This window comes from Nothobranchius furzeri, chromosome 19 (assembly GCF_043380555.1).
Source record: "Nothobranchius furzeri strain GRZ-AD chromosome 19, NfurGRZ-RIMD1, whole genome shotgun sequence".
NCBI classification, from domain to species: Eukaryota; Metazoa; Chordata; class Actinopteri; order Cyprinodontiformes; family Nothobranchiidae; genus Nothobranchius; species Nothobranchius furzeri.
This window is the reverse complement of record NC_091759.1, coordinates 10,541,464-10,563,539: the sequence shown is the minus strand read 5'-3', so window position 1 is coordinate 10,563,539 and position 22,076 is coordinate 10,541,464. Positions and strand designations below refer to the sequence as shown.

Sequence of the window (22,076 nt, the reverse complement as noted above, 5' to 3'; positions counted from 1 at the left end):
CAGGTAAAAAAAAAAAAAAAAGTGAATGTTTTTTTTTCTTCTATGAAGAAATTTGAAGCATCTATGCATAAGGGCTTCACATTAAAACCATTATCAGATGACATGCTTGGATTTCAACACAAGACCCATGTGAGCATGTCCTTCCCACCTTAGAATGTCCTTCCAGCAGCCCGTTCAGCTTGGCGAGGGATCTCAGCGACAGAGCATGTGGCAGGGAAGCCTCGGGGTCTTTCCCCAGCCTCCTGGCCCGGTGAGCGGCGCTGCGGCTGCAGTAACACGACACCAGGAAGCCCGACAGCATAGCCCCCAGGAAGAACGCCACCAACACGCAAGCAATCAGTAGGGTGTAGTGGACGTTAGCACTGGTGCGCTGCTCGATCTCAGGAAGACGACGGACACCTTAACACAGAGAGGAAATTGTGAAAACATCTGTAAGATCCATGATTGCCGAAGGTAAATGGCAGGAATGATACCAGAAGAGAACTAGGGATCCATTCTTCATATAAAAATACAACTTTTTAAACACGTGTGTTTTGTTTTTTTTGTAGATGCCTGAAAAATCAAACCTCCTCGTATTTATTTTGCCTCATAGTTGAACAGATCAGGTGCAAAAAACCTAGAGACCGAAACACCCATCTACTTCTAGACAAGTCTTTGTACAACCTTAGCAAATAGCTCAGCTGTTCTGAAAGCTATTCTATGTGCAGGGACTCTCAATCCTGGTCCTGGAGGGCTGCTGTCCAGCATGTTTTAGTTGTTTCCCTGCTTCAACAAGCTTGATTTTAAAGCACATCCTGAGTGTCCGTCTTCTGAAATCGGTGGTCCACACTTTTATCACCTCAAGGCTGGATTACTCTAACTCCTGCTTATACGGCATCAGTAAAGCAGCTCTCTAGACTTCAGCTGGTCCAGAATTCAGCAGCTAGGTTGCTGACTGGAGCTGACAGAAGACAACACATTTCTCCAATTCTGAAATCTCTCCACTGGTTGCCCGTGCAGTTCAGGATAAACTTCAAAATTATGCTTCTCACTTACAAATCCTTGAACCATCAAGCTCCTCCATATCTGTGTGAACTTGTCCATTACTACAACCCGCCGCGTGCTCTCAGGTCTGAAGATAAGCTCCTCCTAGCTGTTCCGAATGCACGTTTAAAAAGCCGTGGAGAAAGGGCTTTCTCTGTCTGTGCACCCAAGCTGTGGAACACATTACCACTGCTAGTGAGGCTAGCACCAACAGCTAGCATTTTTAAATCACGCCTGAAAACTCACTACTTCAACCTAGCTTATACAACATAATTATGAACCTCACTTACATCTGCATTGTTTAAAAATGGAATTCACAATATCAACTTCCGTACTATTGAGGTTCTTTTTAAAAAAGTTTTTCTAATTTTTTATTCTCCCTGTGTCTTATTGATTTTTAGCTGTTAGTTTTTGGGAATTTTGTTGAGTTTTTGGGAATTTTGTTGTATTTTCCTTTTTATCTTTTATCTGTGTTCGACATGTTTGTATACCGCCTGTTTAATTAACTAACATTTTTAGTGAACAGCGCCTTGTTTGGTTGTAATGCCTTGTGAATGCGCTTTATAAATAAAATTAGATTGGATTAATCAGCAGTTTATTATCAGGCTTCTGCAGACCTGATGAGGTGCTGAACAGGTGATTCAGCTATTGAATCAGGAGTGCTGGAGCAGAGAAACAATGAAAACATGCTGGAAACCCCTGAGAACCCCTGATGTTAAGGTTGTGAACAACATCTAACCTGTTGTAGGAAGCCCTTTGGAGAAACAAAGAGCAGTGCAGACCAGACAGATAAGCTAAGGTAGCTACTGGAAACATACACTTGAAGATGAATCCTGCAGGACTTCAGGCCTAGGTCTCTGCTTCTGACTCGAGCTTCTCTTCATGGTCCTGTCTGAGTTTAAGGACACGGAGCTGCTCTAAAGTCCGATCATTCCAGCCTGAATCTTTGCGTCATGGAGATGGTATGTCCTGGTTCTGCTCAGGCATGCACATCATGCCTGATACTGAGCTCCAGCACTTCAAAATTTTTGAGAATCAGGACAGGGAGAAGGAAAACTTCCAGGGAAATCCAATGTTGAATCACTGTCCCTTGAACAACTTTCCATGATTGCCGTCGCCAGGATTAACCGGCGGAAACATGATCAGGTGACGTAGGGGCAAAGGGTAGAAAGGTCAGAGAAATGAGCTGGAGAAATCCCAAAAATCTAACAAGTAATCTGAAATGGGAAATTTATGAAAACATAACGGTTACAAAAGCATTTTGATTAAGGCCGGGAATCGATTAAAATAAATCAACTAATTAATCAAAAGTCTGAAATAAATTAATTGCAATTAATCTTTTGTTTTCCAGAAAAAGCAAGCAATAAACTTGCAAAAATATACAAGAGGTTCATTTTATTTAGAAAGTGCTTAACTTGTTGAAGTGTGTACAATAGCTGAATGCTGTCTCTAATGGAGAAAAGGTAAAATCAAATCCAGTTTCTGTTCAAACACATTGTTCGAAAAAGTTAATTTTGTAAACAATGAACAGAAAATGAATTTAGCACACTCAGCTTATGTTATTCAATGTAAATGTTATTTTCCACAGCGTCAGTTGAACTAGGATTGCCAACTCCCAAAAAATAAATAAGGGACACCTGGCTGGCATGGTCCCCAAATGCTTAGATACGGCTCTGGGTGGGACGGAGTTTTGATGGTGATCTGAATTGTTTGGAATATATGAACATTATGAGCTTATGAATCATATTTATTTTATAATGGTAAAACATGCAGTGGGATAGATCTACCTACATTTCCCTTTCCAAGCTCTTTGTTTTGCTTTCTTCTTATCCCGTCTGTCTCTGGTCCTGCATCTGCCACGGGGAGATGCAGGACCTAGTTCCCCAGAAGAAACTCTGTCTGGCCGCGGCCGTGGAGCACGGGTGATGAGCGCAGCAGCGGTGCGCGTCAGCCACGAACGAAAGGCAGAAAGTACCAAAGCAGTTATGAACGATAGTGTGTTAAATATATTTTGGTGGCGCTGCGGTCGTGCGCAAGACGCAGATGGCGGTGGAGTGCATGAGCACTCTGCCTCTGTTCATCTTCTCCGCTCAGAAGATTCCTCGATGCTGAGAGCCCATTGTATGGGTAGAAACTAGATCTTTTTTCTGGCTCAGTAAATGATGGTTTAGCAATATTGCCCAGGGGGAATATCGAGAAATTTTGGCGAACGGTGGCTCCGGGTTGGAGAGATGGTCAAATTAATTGCGTCATTTACTTTTAACACGATAAAATAACAAAGTTAACGCTAATAATTAACGCACTCATTTTCCTGGCCCTAATTTTGATATTTTTGAGCCAGGAATGGTTTTGAGAGTTTGCAACTGGTCTCATTGAGACTCGTTTGTCTTAAGCGATCTGTTCATCTACAACAGGTTCTTCCTGCAGAACTCCACTTAAAGTGATACTCGGGTCCAAAAACAAGACCCAAGTCACAGTTTTTGCCTTCCATCATAAAAGTTATTATATAAAAAAATCTGATTTAACCCTAACTGCAGATTTAGAACATCACCCTCTCTACTCCGGTCTGGAGTTTGTAAATCTTTAACTATCTGTTAGTCATCCTGGCGTGGCGACTGCTTGGAGCCTTGTTTAAAATATCATCAAGACTGGACCGAAGCGAACATCCATCCAATGTAAACTCATTTATTTGATCTATTAACTACATAAAACCCATGTCTAGTTTACCATCTCACTCAAGTCCAGCATTACTGAAAATACTACAATCCTTTAAAAAAGTCCACTTCATAAAATGTGATGACTCAGACTCCGAGTATTAACGTTTTAGATGTTTGTGTTTTCCTGGGAAAATATTCCATAACGCAGCAAACCGTCTCCAGTAGCAGCACCCATCAGATCGCCCCCCTAATGCATAATCAGGTATTGATTTGATGTGTGTACACAGAGTGTGCTAAACCTTTAGTCAACTCCCTGCCAGCATACACAGGCCTCTTTGGCTGATGAGTAAACAGTCTGCTGACAGTAAGTTGACAAGGAAGCGGAAAAGGAGGAGGAGGAAAAGCAGGTGGAGGAGGTAAAACCAAGGTGAACGTGAAGAAGACTGGAAGAGAGTGAACGACAGCGACTGAGATTAGACTTAATGAGAAAAAGGTGCTTCACAGGTGAGAAACCAGCGTGACAGACGAGAGCAGAAGACAAGAAGGACATGAAGGTGAAAATCCAGAGGGTGAAGAAAAGAGGAGGAAGTGAAGAGATGATTGTTAAGAGGGAGACAGCGGGGCTGATAAAAGGAATGAGGGGAGGGCAGGAGCAGAGAGGAAAGAGTTATTGTTTGGTTCTCATCAGGTACACACACACACACACACACACACACACACACACACACACACACACACACACACACACACACACACACACACACACACACACACACACACACACACACACACACACACACACACACACACACACACACACACACAAAGCCTCAGAAACACAATGAGTCATCAGTCTATCCTGCGGCACACACATGCACAGTATCATGGTAAGGTGTGTGTGTGTGTGTGTGTGTGTGTGTGTGTGTGTGGGGGGGGGGTTTAGTTGGAGTCAGCTCCAGCGTTTGGCCAAAGGAACTATGAAAGAGCAGAGAAAACCATATATAGGTGCATGTTAGTATTTAATCTTGAACAGGAAGCCCGACAGTCTCAGTGACTGATTTATCTTTTCAGTGAAACGTGGGATACACTCCACACCTCTAAATCTTGTAGCCATTACAGAATTGTAGCTTCACAAACCGTCTCCCACTTCATCTTGTAAAAGTTTGGCTCTTCTTGTTGTTTTTCCATCTCCAGAAATGACTGTTGATGGATGTCCGTGTCAGCGCTGCGGTTTTCTCAGGTGATTAGCCACTTTAGCCGATGAAGTCTGTGACTTTCTTGTTGACTTTGTTTGCCTTAACCTCAGTTTCATCCTCAACGCTCGACTGAGCACCAATTTACATTACTACCTCCCTGCTTTACATTCCCCACGACACGCGGCCAACGGGCAGCCATCCAGGCCACAAACTGACAGGCTGATTTGCCTCCCTGACACTCAGAGCATTTTGTGCATCGTCTAGTGCCTCGTAAACAATCCTAGAATGGCTACTGGAGGAAAAAAGGTTTCCGACTTCCTGGGAATCATTCTTGTAGCAACTTTAATTTATTTACTCGAAATATCTTGATTTGTAATTATTTAACACATTGGGATTTTTTTTATTGCTGGTGGAAATTAATAAAACCCCCAAATAAATTAGTTTAATAATTAATGCAAGTCTGAAATATTAATGCATCCAAACTTGGTTGATTTAACCATCACTCTGCATGTCGGCCACAGGAAGATGAATATTCTTTCCTCCTAAAACGTTTTTGTCCCGGCTTTCCACCATCAGCATCATGTAACACCTGAAGAGCCATGTCGATAATAGTAATAATCATGAAGCAGTTTTGGTCCGTTCATCGATATCTACACTTTACTGAAATGAATCAAACTTTACATAAATGAGGTCTACTAATCGTGCATGGTGGCGCAGTGGTTAGCACTGTTGCCTCGCAGCACGAAGGTTGCAGGTTCGAAACTCGGCTGCAGCCTTTCTGCGTGGAGTTGCGTGTTCTCCCCATGCGTGCGTGGGTTTCCTCCGGGTACTCCAGTTTCCCCCACAGATCACAACATGCCCTATAGCACATATGTCAGAGTCAAGGCCCGCGGGCCAGATGCGGCCCACGGAGCATTTTTATGTGGCCCGCGAGATAAATATCAAAAATATATTAAAACTGGCCCGCTGGCCGATTTTACCGCAAAGACTTCAATTCCCATGATGCTTTGCGGCATCAGCGCGGAGCCGACGTGCCCCCTCCTTTGTGTTTTTTCAGCGCCTGCTGCCGGTGTGCAGCTCCGCTGTCTCGGACAAACTACACTCCTCTCACTCAGCGCCGAGTTCACTCAGCTATTTTCTGAAGTTGAAGCCCAGAAACGGAGATTCTAGCCGCTCAGTAATGTGTTCACGACTGAAAGAGAAAGTTTTCCAACTCACGTCCAGACAGAGCTGATATAACTCCAGCGAGCAGCGACACGCTCAAACCAGCACGGCTCTGTGGTTGTGTTTCCTCCCCGCCACACAACAACGTGGTCAAGCTGCTCAGACATGTTCATCAGCACAAACCTATGTGAGCACCTGTTGTCATCTAATGTTGTCATTATTATGATGAAGATGAACAAAACAACAGGAGTCTCCTCAGCTCAGATCAACCCCATGATGCAGGTATCTGGCTGGAACAGGTGAACATCACAGTAAACCAGTGGAGCAAACTGAGCTTTAAATATGTTGGTTTTATGCTCTTTTTCTGCTCCAAAACATGAAAGTTAACAGGTGAGATGTTGCATTTTCATTTAAGATAAAATGATATTTTTATTTTGTTGTTGGCTCGTGAGAAAAGATTTAACCTACAGTAAACAGGAAGTGGAAAGGCTGCAGATAGATGAATAGAATAGAAAATCCCTTTATTGTTCCTCAGTGGGGAAAGCTAGACGTCACCGCAGCGATGACACGTATTACAGGAGAAAAAAAGGAGAATAAAAAATAAGAAAAGTGAATAAACAAGGAAACATAAATCCTGAATAGATTTTAGAAATGCTGATTATACCACAAGTAATGAATACCACTGATGCCTTTTATTTAAAACTGACTTGCTCGTGTGTAATGTGGTTATTCCACATTCAGTGTTAATGCAGAAATAAGTTTGTTTCCAAATTTAAAGGTTCAAAATTGCATATATGTTGATAAATAAAATGTGCAAATTTGCCGTCACTTTTTCAAAAATATTAAGTTTGGCCCTCGACTCCGTCCCACAGTTTCATTTCGGCCCCCTGTGAGTTTGAGTTTGACACCCCTGCCCTATAGGTTATAAATTGTAAGTCGCTTTGGATAAAAGCGTCTGCTAAATGAATAAACATAAACATAACAGTCTTCAAAACGCAGTATGGGTTAGAGCACTGCTCTTGTTAAATTTACGCAGAATGGTTCCAAAACACGTTAAGCTCAGTAGTGCAGATACGGCCCGGCAGGAAATCAAACATGGCAACGTTGTAAAGCATCCAGCAAATTTCAAAATAAAAGACACGAGCAGATTACCTGCAGGTTAAAGGAGACATTTGCAAATTATTTCTATAAACTTGCTGTGATCTCTAATATGAATGAACCTTATGATTAGTTTTCAGTATAAAAAAAAAAGCTCTTGCTCTCCATTTTCAGGAAGTAGAAGTTTGTTGGAGGAGTAGGGGGGTGGAAAACAGCAGGATCTGGGGTCTTACTCATGTTCATGACATTCAATCCAATTCAAAAATACTTTATTAATCCCAGAGGGAAATTCAACTGTTTCAGTACACACAATCCCAAGACGAGAATTGGTGACCGTGGTCATTCGCAACACGAGTCGCGCTACCGTAAATGCAAACAGATTTTGATTGTCTACTTTATTTCAGCAGCAAGTTCTGAGTCACACACAAGTTTTGATGGAGATGTTTACCTTTTATACTTTGCTGCTGTGTCAGCGTTACCAGGACAGCAGAGGGCGTAGCGTGTTTCTAGGTTATCCGGCCATCATCGCAGTCTCGTCTGTGTGTTTACATTGTGTTTATGTATTTCAGAGACTTTTTAACACAAATGAATTTCTTCCACATTCTGCACCTCTTCATGCAGTCTCCACTTCCAAACCCACAGTTCCCATAATTTTTGTCCACGAATACAAAGTCTGCTGCATATATTTGTACTCCTTCAGTCACGGCTGTATTATGGGCTCGACACACGGGAGGCGACAAACGACCGCGATCAGCGAAATTTGTCGCCGTCGCTTTCATTAACTGGCACACGGGAGGCGATCCGTGGCAGCGGCCAGCGGCAAAGCCGTCTACGCGTTCTGTTCCATGGCGAAATCGAAACTTCCGTTGTTTTGTTTGGCTGTGTCAGGTTGGAGGGAATTAAGGTTATTTAAGCGGTTCAGAGTTAATAAAGTGGTAGATATGATGTTTCACAAGGTGCTGCTAGAGTTATGTGAAATCTTACTTCTGATTTTACTATAAAACATAATAATAATCAACTTCCCCTCCATGTTTGCTCGGAGGTGTACGGAGCATCCTGTCCGCTCATTGGTCAGTGAATGAAACCTCCGTTGATTGGTCCTCGTCCGAGCGACAGCGATGAAAAGTTGAAAATGTTTCAACTTTCTGGGATCGCGTCGCTGGGTCGCCTGTGCACGACACGTGCACGAGCGCAAAATTTCACACGCACGTTTTTCGCGTCTCGCTTGGTAGGAGGGAGACCTGCAATTATCGCTTTGTCACGCATGTCTCATTGAAAATGAATGGAGGAGAGGCGATGTTGCCTCCCGTGTGTCGAGCCCATTTATGTTTATACTGTTGGAACTTCTCCACAAAGCATTATCGACTCTGCTCCATGTCTGCCGCCATCTATCTTTGGCACTTTTTTTGAGGGGGGATGATGGTGCTGTTGAAGTTAAAGGAGGCGGAGTCCTGACCAATCACAGGCTTACAGCCTCTGTTGCGTTTGACAGATGTTTAGAAACGTGGACTCTGCTCTGTACATCCTTGCGAGCCTGTTGGAGAGCCTTTGTGACCACGGATAAAGGGGTTGCATGTCTCCAGACCTCCGCAGACGAAGAAGTATGAGCTAGGCTGAACAGCAACACAAGTCTCCCCCTGGATTCATTCGCTCTTCTATAGCGAGTAAAAAAATAAAACAACGTTTTATCTCCACAAATAACAAAAACCCAAACCTTATGTTGTAGAGTCGCTAATGCTAATGGTTGGAGTCTACTAGCTGAGAAGTGTGTTGCTCTGAAAGGCTGGAGGGTACCAAAGTACAAACAACTGGAGAGAGTTCCTTTTTTATGCAGTTTGAAATGAAATGAAACATATTTAGTGGAGCTAAAGGAGCAGCTGGATGCCTCTCGTTGCCTAATTAAGTTAAATTGTTCACACTTAATTCATGTCCCTGAAAACCTGATCAAAGAGTTTTTGGAAAAAAAAAATAAAAAAAACCTTCTAGAAACAGAAAGCTAAATCCATGCCCTTCACTGTTAGCCGTTAAGGGATTTTATTCCCTGCTCCCGAATGGTGAGGGACTCAAAGAGGCAACCATCTCTAACCTCAAAGCCAGAGTGGCCTCTAAGCTTCTGAGGCTTTGCTTTGATAGAAGAAGCCATGGAACAAATGTGCCTTTTATTCAAAAGTACTTTTGAAATGGAGCAAGCCACCATTACACATCCAGGCAGGATTAACACACACAAACACACGTCCCTTGTGTTTAAGAGACGATTTCATGTTCGTTATTTCCACTCTTTCATCTCCGTCCTTCAGTCTGACAGTTAAAAATAGGATGATGGAGACACAGAGAAAAAAAATGCTAATTACAGTCCAACATGGAAACGATTCATCGTCTGACCTCCGTCTTTGCTTCGTTTCTCCATCTTTGCTGTAAGAATAAACTGTAAAAGTTTCTGGCATCTGGAGCGAAAACTTCTGAGAGAAGCTCAGACTCTTCAAGTTTTCTGTCCGTCTATAATTTACAGACTGTGTGTAACTTTTCTTCGGTACTTCAACCTGTACATCATCCTTCATCTGTCCTGCTCACATTCACTTTAAACTGACCCTCCGTCTGCTTATCTCCATCCCCTCTGCTCCCGCCTCTCATCGGGATTCAACCGAAATCAATAGTGTCTAGGAAGGTTTAATTAAATCAGTCATTCAAATGGACTGGCGTCTGCATGAAGCCAAGTGGGAGTTATTAAAAAATACATAAAAGCTTCAGTGGACAGGGGATGGGTAAGATGTAGAACAGGTTTCAACCAGAAGGCGATACAAAGTGTCGATATGAGACACCAGAGCATTAGCATGAGTTGGTTTAAGGTAAAGTGCATCAAACCTCGCAGGCAAAACTATGAAGGATTATAAATTATGAGGTCATTCTTTCCAGTAGGAGGTCAAATTTTCAGCAGGGTTACTGTATTACTCATGCAGATACACACAGACAACAACTCAGTTATTCCAAGCATCTGTTTCAGCTTCATGTAGAGTTATGATAAAACAGATCATACCACTTTATTTAAAGACAACATATATGCAGACCTGGTACAGAAATACCGTTTCACTAGCCTTGGGTTTGAAGATTAAATCAATGTTGTTCTGGATAAGAGCAGTTTCGTCTACAAAGATTGACATGAATTGCGTTTGATTTTGTCAGGCTCAGTCTAAACTTTGGAAAGCAACGTCCAAACACGGACTGTTATTGTACTACAGCCCATTGTTTAAGTAGACGCTAACCCTCTAAAAGAAAAAGTGCATACATATGTTGGTTAGGAGATGTTCACAGGGAAGATGGACCTTGAGATGCTCAAAAAATCTACATGCATTTCTGCAGCTTACTGCATGGAAAGGAATTGGATAAACATCTGTGGTGTCCAATCCTGGTCCTCGATGACCACTATCATGCATTCTTTAAAGAGAAGGTTCACCGAAATACAAATAATACTTGTTTGTTATGAAATACAATTGATAACTGAGTTTCACATGCATGCTGAACGTGAGAATTTTCTTCAACCCCTAGTTCATGCATTAGCTGCTAGAAGAAAATAGATGGGAAAACTCTTGGTGCAGAAAAAGGCAGTTTTTTCCACATCAGAGAAATATTTGCATTTATGGACTAAACGACCCTGAGCTACAAGGCTGTGTTGATTTAGCATCCAGGAGAGAGCAGAGCACATCTCAACTAGGAGAAGCTAACCGTTAGCAACAGCAACTCAACAATACGGTGGAACACATTTGGGTTTGTTTTATTTGTGAAGATAAAACATAAAAAATGCATTTTTACCCATGTAAGGAGAGCAAATGGAAGCAGAAGAGTTGCGTTGCTGTTAGCCAATCAGAGGTAACATGTTGTTTCTTCCTGGCACTCACGGAGTACAGACGCTTCTCTTTTCGCACCCTTATCTTTTTTTCCCCAAGGCTCTTTGCCCTGTCTACCCACAGAGCGCTTCTCTGCATTTCTTCTAAAAAACCCCTTTTTAACATGGATTTGATAAATTGGTCATTCAACGCGACTGATAAGATTTTTTCAACAATGAGAACGGAGCAGGGGGCTCCCACATGTCCACAGGGGACACACCCGGTGGGATATATGCTGGATTCCTGGAAGGAGTGGAAGATCATATGCCTCTCCCAGCTGTCCATTGAGGATATCGAAGACGTGTGGATATTCGGCCTGATGATCACTGGATTTCTCCTGATTGGAGTGGGAGGATATCTGGTTTTCTGGAAATTTGGGAAGACAGGAGCGATTGGAGGGCGACCCACACCCACGGAAAGCACCGTCCGTGTGGAGACTTCACAGACTGGGACTTTACTCGAGTTGAATCGTAAGCTGGACAATGTTATAGCTGCAATACCGGTATTAGTGCGCAAAATGGATGTCATCTCTGAGAGTCACCGGACGGTATGGACAAGTTTAAAAAACGCAAAATTGGCCTCACTGAAGGACTGGAAATGATCAGTTTAAAGACTGAAGGCAGAGAGGAAAATTATCTCAGCCTGACCCAAACAAAGTCTTGTTATCCGAATCTGATGCACTAACAGCCTTGAGAAGCTAGGAACAAACCCCCATGAAGGAATGCAGACAGATGCTCTCATGTCAGTTCCCTTGTTCGCTCTTCCTTCTTCCATCTCAGGAACATTGCTAAGCTGAGTCCCATTCTGTCTTGCTCTGAACGTGAGACAGTTCTCCACATCTTCATCTCCTCACGCTTAGACTACTGTAACTCTCTTTTCACGTGTCTGAGCAGAACCTCCCTGAACTGTCTACAGGTGGTTCAGAACGCCTGTGCTCGGCTTCTGACCAAGTCCTCCAAACACACCCACATCACCCCGCTTCTCCTCCAGCTTCACTGGCTGCCAGTCAACTTCAGGGTTCATTTCAAGATCCTGGTTCTGGTCTATAGGGCCTTACATGGACAAGCACCCTCTTACATTTGTGATCTTCTTAGTCCCTGCACCCCCAGCAGGTCCCTGAGGTCCAGTGATCAAAGCCTACTGGTTGTGCAGCACCAGGCTAAAGACCAAAGGTGACAGATCATTTGCTGCTGTGGCCCCCAGACTCTGGACCTCTCTCCCCCTGAGCCTGAGATCAGTGGACTCAGTGGTCTCCTTTAAAAATCAGCTGAAGACTCACTTGTTCAAGCTGGCTTTTGTATGATCTTCTTCACCAATCTCTCTTTATTCTGCTCTCCCCACCTATTCCACCTTCCTCAGGATCCACTGATTTCTCTCTTTCCTATTCACTCTCTCTCTTTCTTAACATTTTTTCTTTTAAATCGCAATTGCTTATTGCTCATTTTAAATATATTTTTAAACAATTTCAAAATGCTTTTTTTCTATTTTTACAATTTTTATATTTTTTGTTTCTGTTTTTGTTAAGCGCCTCGTGATTTTTATCTTGAGAGGCGCTATAGAAATGATATTTTCTTCTTCTTCTTCTTCTGACAGATGCTGTGAAAACCCGACCCCCCCCCCCCCTCCTATTGGCGTCTCGTGTTGTCTGAAGTCTGTTGCATATCTGTTGAGGTGTTTTTTTTGCAGAGCAAAGCTGCCCTACTGGTGGGAGGGTAGCTGTGAAGTGCCTTTTTTTCCCTCCACCTGAACCAATTCCTCATGTTACCCCTCTTATCTCTATTAAGGTAGCGCGACTCGGGTTGCGAATGACCACAGTCACCAATTGTTGTCATGTGTCTTGCCCATGTATGTCTGATCTCTGAATTGTGTGTACTGAAACTCTCATTTCCCTCTTGCATGTCATGAATTTTAATGAGCAAGACTCCATATCCTGTAGTTTCCTGCCCCCTAGCACCAGAGCTTTATTTCCACAGATAACAACTTATAAAGCGTTCATTCTTACTAGAGACGACCGCAAACGTATCTGCCTCATCATGCCTGATTAAAGTTGTTGCAGAACTTGAAGACAGGCTGAAAAATCTGCCACTGAATCAGGTGTGTTGGAGCAATGAAACAACTAAAACACGCCTGAGAGTGATGCCAGAAGTTTATAAAACAAATATGTTGGGAAGAATTTGGTAAGTGACACACAAACACACACGCACTTAAAATAAATACTTCAGTGGATTCGTGGCAGCATTTGCACACCGTCTCTCACATACTGACATTTTGTTAGGAACCCGGCAGGATAATCCCCACAAGAAGTCCAGGGCAAATGCTGTGGGCATTTGTATTCTAGCAGGCTTCTCTTCTATAACAATTCTAGAAAAATCCAATACAGAAATCAATGTGTAGAAACGACTTCAGACATGAGAACTAAGCTCATCTATGAGAGTAATGGTGCTCCATGCTCAGCCACATGTCCCTTCCGATAAGAGATTATCTTTTTCTTGAATTTATGCAGTCAGACTAATTATTTCTAAGCTGATGAGTCTACACATGTAAAAATGGCCTTTATGTCATTTATAAAATAAGTGAAAGTAGCAGAAACAGTAATGCATTTAAATGTTTTCTAATGATGAGCAGTGGTTCTGCAGGTAAAGACAAAACCTTGTAAATAGAACAAAAATGCTTTTAAATGTACAGCATAGACTGTGCAATTAATCAATCAGCAATAAGTTGTGTTTTTGAGGCAAAGGCCGACGCTAAAGTTAGACTTCAGAAACACCCACCCTATTAGCATGCTCTGTTGCCCACTTGTTCCTTATTGGTATTCACATGAAGCCAGACACCAGTGACAGAATTTGTGTGGAGTGAGGCAGCGAGCAACAAGGAGGCAGACAGAAAGGGGGAAAAAAAGGCAGAAATGACATTGAGATGAGGAGAACACTGTTAGAAATCAAAACCAAACTGAAAAAATAAGAGCAACTGTGACGACCCTAAAACTCTTTGTAAGCCACCCAATCCCAGTCACTTTAAAGGTCGGACAAGTCGCACCTGACTGTCTGCAGGTGTGTGCCAGGTGTGCACGTGTCTATACGTTTTGAAAGATGTCGTTTTCTCTGCAGCAGGTTGGAAATTGCTGCTCTTCAGCTCTCTGGCACTCTTCAGATTTTCATTTAGTCTCCAGTGTTCATTATTTAAATGAATTAAGTGACACTTTTATGAGCTGCTTCAGGGCGTTCAGCAGGCTGCCGGGTGGGTGGGAGGCAAACAAAGCGCTCCAGCACTTTGGTGCAATCTTCAGAAAACGGTGAAATGGAAGGTGTCACTGTTATTTGTTTAACAGACCTGAAGTGCAGAAGTGGAAACTGCAACAGCAAAGAAACAATCCAACAGTACGAATACCTAATCTTCAGAGCAAAATGTTTTTACACTTAATACACAATGTGCAAGAAAAGGTGCAGTATTTGTTCTTTGGCTACAAACATGTCAGTCAACAAACAGTGACTTTTGTATTTTTGTAACTTAGATTTAAATCATTGAGCAAACCTTGCCTAAAACAACATTACCGTGACCTCAATGTTCCAAATCCTGGAAGATTTGGATTATTCTCAGTGTCTGATGAAGCCACACAGTAGGCCCTGACGTGGTGATGATTATAACGATGGGGTGGGATATGCTGCTAACTGCTCCCTAAGTGGCGTTAATGGACTGTTCACTCAACCTTTTAATGGCAGCGTTTCAGCGTCAATATTAATGTTTGTTTGTTGACGTGATTGAATTCACTGAGCACTTTGCCCTTTCTGAACTGATATAAAGAGGGCTGTGTGATGCAGTTCTGGGACAGAAAGATACGACTCTGACAAACCTGTCAGTTTAAACACTAAAACGTGTATATAGAAATTAAAGGTAAGTTTATTTTGGGCATTTATCTTTTCAGTTTTGGAAGAGAAGTATGCATGAGCTGTAAATACCAAGAAGAACCAAACTTTTCTTGCTTGATTTTCATTTTTGCAATAGTTTTTCTACATTTCTCCATTTTTGGTGGATGTGGTTGCTTTGCAAAATCTAAATGTAGAGAAAGCCTTTTACAACAGCTGTGGTTTGCTTCCAGCTGAGAAGTTTGGATACTTCCTACTCCTATGGCATGGGTTACTTCCTAGTCCTATGGTATGGGTTACTTCCTAGTCCTATGGTATGGGTTACTTCCTACTCCTGTGGTATGGATTTCTTCCTAGTCCTATGGTATGGGTTACTTCCTAGTGTTATGGTATGGGTTACTTCCTAGTGTTATGGTATGGGTTACTTCCTAGTCCTATGGTATGGGTTACTTCCTAGTCCTATGGTATGGGTTACTTCCTAGTCCTATGGTATGGGTTACTTCCTAGTCCTATGGTATGGGTTACTTCCTAGTCCTATGGTATGGGTTACTTCCTAGTCCTATGGTATGGGTTACTTTCTAGTGCTATGGTATGAGTTACTTGCTAACCCTATGGTATGGGTTACTTCCTAGTCCTATGGTATGGGTTACTTTCTAGTGCTATGGTATGAGTTACTTGCTAACCCTATGGTATGGGTTACTTCCTAGTGCTATGGCAGTGGTTCCCAAACTTATTTAGCCGCGCACCCCCTTCTATGTCCCGACCATTTTGATGCACCCCCAGCCCCACATCAGGGCATGGCTATATATATAATCAGACGTCACGCTAAACCAGGGGTCAGCAACCTCTTCCCATCAAAGAGCCATTATTACCCGTTTCCCACAGTAAAGAAAACACCGCAGCAGCCGCGGCGTTGTGGGCGGGGCCTACCCTCAGACAGCAGAGCGCTGCTCACAACAGGTGACAGCAGCCGGTACCGGTCGCTCGTGTACGTCAAAGCTATCTTTCATAAGAAGATAACCAATAAAACGATTTATATAAAGTGGATCCAGAAGTTGTAGCCCGTCTCTGCCTACAATGTTTAGATATTTTTCACCCTGTTGGTGGTTTTACTGAGCAGGTGCCACTTTTGTCATACGTTTCTTTTTAAAACATGTTTAGACTGTTCAGAATACAAATCCAGGCTCTGTCACGTTTGATTGTTGTAATTAAACTTTGAAGGTGGGGAAGGTCAGAAAAGGATCCGATCATTTTGTTTTTCCCTCATTTACAGCGACGGAGATAACGGCGCAGTGCGTCTGGCTCTGGTGTTAATCAAGTTTAATTTGTAACAATTTTCACAAGAAAATAGAACAGTTAAAAGCAGGGCTTGTGTTGAACGGACAGTTCCCGTATTTGGCCGTTTATTTTGACGGACAAAGAATTGAAAGAATTACCCCGACGCATGCAGACGAACTGACACTTCATTCTACGCACATTGCAGATGTAGCTAAATCACTCAAGAAAAGATTTCCTCCCTTCAGCTCACTGTCAGCGCGTACATAAGGTGCACAGCGAGCTGAAGATGTGGAGAGGGGCTTGGAGCGCATCGCAGAACCAGAGCGCATGTGAGAAGATTCCTTCCACTGAAGCGAGAGTTTTCCAAACCCGGTCTCTCAGAGAGAATTGTCACTTAGAAAATGTTCCCTGATGATTAAACTTTGGCTGAATAGTGCTTGTTCCTGTCTCCAATGTGGCGGCTGAGGAGAGTCCCAGAATCTCACATCGTCTTCAGCTCATAAAGCGCATATGATTACGCACAAGCGTGACGCGTCAACCCGGTCACACAGTAAGACCGGGTTGGACCTGTTCAGGTTTACGCAGACAATCTTTACATTTAGAATTAGCTTACAGATGTAAAATTTATGCAGTAAAATATAAAGCATTTTATTTAAATATCCATTCATTATTTTACAAGCACAGAGAGCCGCATCAGATGGATGGAAGAGCCGCATGTGGCTCCAGAGCCGTGGATTGCCGACCCCTGAGCTAGGGCATGTGCGGAGGACGGACGGACACACACACACACACACACACACACACACACACACACACACACACACACACACACACACACACACACACACACACACACACACTATACTTGTTTTCAATTACATTTTCTTAGGCCCACTCACAAATGAGTTTCTGGCTACACTAATGGTGACTTTTGACAGACTTCTCTGAGCTCCGCAGCCATTACACTTTTCACCTCGCGCACCCCCTAGCGGCAGCTCGCGCACCCCCGGGGGTGCACGCACCACACTTTGGGAATCCCTGTGCTATGGTATGAGTTACTTGCTAACCCTATTGTATGGGTTACTTTCTAGTGCTATGGTATGAGTTACTTGCTAACCCTATGAAATGAGTTACTTGCTAACCCTATTGTATGGGTTACTTCCTAGTCCTATGGTATGGGCTACTTCCTAGTTCTATGGTATGGGTTACTTCCTAGTGCCATGGTATGGGTTACTACCTTCTCCTATGGTATGAGTTTTTTCTTCAAGGCACTCGAGGAGTACAGAGGCTTCTCTCTTTTGCTCCCTTATCTTTTTTTCCCCAAGGCTCTTTGTCCTGTCTGCCCACAGAGTGCTTCTCTGCATTTCTTCTGAAAAACTATATTTTTACTAACCATGGATTTGATAAACAGGTTATTCAATGTGATCGATAAGATTTTTTCAACAATGAGAACGGAGCAGGGGGCTCCCACATGTCCACAGGGGACACACCCGGTGGGATATATGTTGGATTCCTGGAAGGAGTGGAAAATCATATGCCTCAGCCAGCTGTCCATTGAGGATATCGAAGACGTGTGGATATTCGGCCTGTTGATCACTGGATTTATCCTGATTGGAGTGGGAGGATATCTGGTTTTCTGGAAATTTGGGAAGACGGGAGCGATTGGAGGGCGACCCGCACCCAAGGAAAGCACCGTCCGTGTGGAGACTTCACAGACTGGGACGTTACTCGAGGTGAATCGTAAGCTGGACAATGTTCTAGCTGCGATACCGGTATTAGTGCGCAAAATGGATGTCATCTCGGAGAGAATCACCTGACGGTATGGACAGGTTTAAAAACCCAAAATTGACTTCACTGAAGGACCGGAAATGGTCAGTTTAAAGACTGAAGGCAGAGAGGAAAATTATCTCAGCCTGACCCAAACAAATTCTTGTTATCTGAATCTGATGCCCTGGTAGCCTTGAGCTGCAAGCAACTAAAACTCCCACAAAGGAATGCAGACATGCTGAGAAATGATTTTTTCTACCTAAAGAACAGTGTACCCTTCATAAGTAGGGACCATTCACTAAAACCCTTTTTAGAAGACACAACATGCTGGAAAATCAGCGTAATACTGCTGCCATGGTGCGTCTTACGAACGCGCTGTGGTAGCATGGCGATGCAGGACTTTTGCGACATTCGTGCCACTATGTTTGGTAGTACTATTGCCGCAATGCCAGACTTATGAATGCATATTTCGCCTTGGCACAACAGAGGGTGGTGTAACGTCCAGAAAAGGTCAGTTTTTAGGTACTGTTTGACCATTCAACATCTGTTCAAAAGAGACACGAGACTGCATGTGTTCCCTTTAAATTGGCCTGCCTTCATCCCATCAGCTGGAGCTCAGAGCCTCTCTGCAGCTCTGAACACAGATAACAAATTGTCAACAATAATGTTCTCTCCTCAAGGCTTCCCTTATCGTCCCACAGGATTCTTCATGCCTTTGAATAAGTGAACACTCGCAGCCCGGATTAGTTGCTAAATCAAAGAATGATTTCCTAAATTAAAGATGAACTTCTAAAACTTAAGTTAAATAATCATTAAATAAACATGTGTTTATTGCTACTTATAATAATTATAATATAATGAAATGTTTCATTAATCTGTGCTCAATAATTGAAGTTTGAAATGAATGTTATGTATGATTACATTGAAAGACTGATACATGTTTCAGCATGTTGATATGACGAGGTCACCACCATTTGCACTCACACAAGGACAAAGTAAAGTTAAGTTAAACGCGTGACACATAGATAAGTCCTTTACCCCAGATCAGAGCATCCGGTATCAAGGAAGGCGTGTTTCTGAGGTTGTCTTGGTAACCATTCCTCAACTTGTCAACCTCTGGTTGACCACACAAATCATAACATGAGAACATTAAAACTGGATCACTCGGTGATTCATAAGTTCTTGAGAAAAGCTTCAGACTGGCCATCTGAAACAAAACACCTCTTTAACCCATCAAAGCTTTTGACACGTCGTCAAAATCTTTTTTCACCTGCGAAGCGGATACAGAAAACAGTTCCTGCAGAACAAGCTGATATTGTTTAGACTCCTTAAGAGTCCACCAGACACGTGGTTCCATCCGTCTGTTGTGACCTGGAGACAACTCCAAGACCGGTCTAGTAGCGCCGCAGTTTCTTCTACGGACCTCGGTGCCTGGAAGTCCGAGGACTTCGACATTCCGGATCTATCACGAGGATCTTCGCGGCTGATGTGTTTTGATAATAATCAACTTCGTAGCTTAACGCAAACTAAATTCTTTTACATCCAGAACTCAGCTCTGCTAGATACGGAAGTTCTGATAACATTGCATTCACACGTAGGTTCATTCATCACATCTAGCTCCATCCACTCACAGTAAATGTTAGTTAACCTGTCATGTTTTAATTGTTAATAAAATAAATTCTTACTTTTATAAACCTGACTGTTTTCTGAATCAAAATGAAGTGTGTACAATCCCTGAATTAACAAGAATCCCAGCATATTCTGATTAACACAGTAAAGACCAAGCAGGGTTGTTGAGAGAGAGAGAGAGAGAGAGAGAGAGAGAGAGAGAGAGAGAGACAGAGAGAGAGAGAGAGAGAGAGAGAGAGAGAGAGAGAGAGAGAGAGAGAGAGAGACAGAGAGAGACAGAGAGAGAGAGAGAGAGAGAGAGAGAGCTCTTAAAGCACTCAATTTACCAAACCCTACAGTGGTGTCATGATCACATAAGGAGTTACTGCCGAGCTCCAGCAGGAAACTATACAATAAATGAACGTAAACATGGCAGTAAGTTTCACTTTTTGAACAGAACTAGCTGGGATGATAAACTGGAGCGATGCATAGCTCCATGAGGTTCTCTCGATTAGAGCTGGAGCTCAGATCATCTGACCATTCACAGGGATTGTGGAAGACAGAAACCTTTAGAAGCAGCTTGTTAAAAAACCTTGATGAGAGCAGCTTCAATCACAATAAAAGAAAGTTATGTCCAAGCTCGATGGAAGTCTGCGGCAGCACAGCAACCTCCCTCATACCCCCTTTCAACCACCATCACTTAATCTTTTGTAAAAAGAACACGATTGCATCACATTACCACCATGGTCTGACCACTTATTAACACACTAAGGCTCCCTGATGCCAGCGCAGCGTTGCGGCAAATTGGCAGCATTGTTTTCTAAAAGAGGCTTCAGTTGCAGAGGCAACAGGTCCAGGAGGGAGACCCAGACACTAACTAACACACTCTTGGGTGAGCCCTAACCATCTCCTCCCAGCGGGATGAATCCACAAAACCTCCAGAGGAAAGCAACCAGATGTCACCTTAATCTGAATTCTGAAATATTCTAGTCATAATCCCAATCGTGAGGCCATAGATGTTGGACCCTTTCAACTTTACTTGTAATGTTTTGAGACAAAGTCTCAAATTCAGAAAACAGATTGATCCCATTTGCATTCATCTCAGATGTAGATTTTGTTTTGGAAGGATATTCAAGCCTCGCCCCTTTCCGACAATCATAAGAATGCTCACGATTACCATACTAGCTCTAAAGATAATCCCATTAGATATTCCTACCTTGTGTGGTACACCCAGAAGGTACGCTCAATCATAAATCTGGGCTTTTGAACATGTTGGATTGACCTGGTCTGATTTTGAGGGACACACAAGCATGCTGCCTGTTGAATGTTACATCTAGCCAATCAGAAGGTGAGGTGATGGAAGCTCCTCCTTCACCATGTTTGTTTACTTCTAAGTCACATTTATTTAGTCAGATTTCCCATCTGAGTAGGGCATGTTTATGGGTGAAAGCAGTTTGCGTAGTATTGCTGAAGTCACAAAACTTGCATATCAGTGATTTTTTTTAATCACCACGTGTGTGGCCTCTCATACTTTTAAAATCATCTCACTATGTAAAAATCCTGATGTGAACTGGGCTTAAGAAGAGGTGCTGCTAAATTCCCTATGTTATACAGATATGAGATGCAAGTTGGTTTAAAATCTACACAAACAAATTATCCACAGTTTTTGCTCAAACTGATGTTTTTATTTGTTCTGCTTCTGAATCATGTTGCCATTTAACGAACTGACCACGCTTCCCTGCTAAGTAGACACAGGTTAAGAGCTTCTAGTAATGTTAACACCAAACCTGGATTGGTGGTATTTGAGTGTATTTTAACCTGCCGATTCAAGCTTTGAAAAAATAAATAAATATATCTTGGTTTACTTTTAATGGACAGAAAGGTCAGAGGAGGATGCCTTGGAGAGCTGAAAAAGTACAAAAATGACCACACTAAATTTCAACAGTCAGATAAAACTCTCCTGAACACAACAGCAGCTCAGACCAACAGTGTGCAGGTTGGCAGGTCAGAATCGATGCTGGGAAACCATGAACCCAACCTTTTTCCAACACCCACTGCTGCTGGAGAAGCTGCAGTGACAAATTGTTCTCTTAACTTTTTTTTAGCCTTTGCTGCAAATCAATTGTCTGAATGCCACAGCCTGAGTTCTGTTGGTGACCATGTGAATCAGTTATTTACCATTCCCCAGTCACTGCTTAATGCAACGTGTCTAAAAGCAGCAGTCAATTCAACCATTAGTGTTACGGAGATTTTAGTGGCCATCCGTCGTTTCGCCACTCAGCAGATCAGAATCCATGAAAGCACCTTTGGGATGCGACTGAAAGGGAAATCGGCAGCTTGAATGTGCAACAGATAGATCGTCAAAGATGATGTGATGAATCATCTTGACGTGGAGCAAAATCTCTGTGGAAGGTTTCAAACATTTCTTCAAAAACCGATGCTGTTCGAGACCCGAGACCCTAATCTGGTAATGCCGACCATCAGTCAAACCGACCATATCTCCGGTGTTTGGAAAATAATGGAAAACCAACACAAATATCT

The 22,076-nt window shown here is 42.8% G+C and overlaps 1 protein-coding gene across 2 annotated transcripts in view; it reads right to left on the bottom strand.

Annotated features, from left to right (window-relative positions):
- LOC107394453 (semaphorin-6D) overlaps positions 1-22,076 on the bottom strand; it is a 285,366-nt gene that overhangs the window by 4,830 nt on the left and 258,460 nt on the right. For both annotated transcript variants that reach the window (XM_015973381.3, XM_015973382.3), the window contains exon 21: positions 149-399. In XM_015973381.3, the coding sequence (XP_015828867.3) occupies positions 149-399 (251 nt within the window). The remainder of the gene's footprint in view (positions 1-148; positions 400-22,076) is intronic.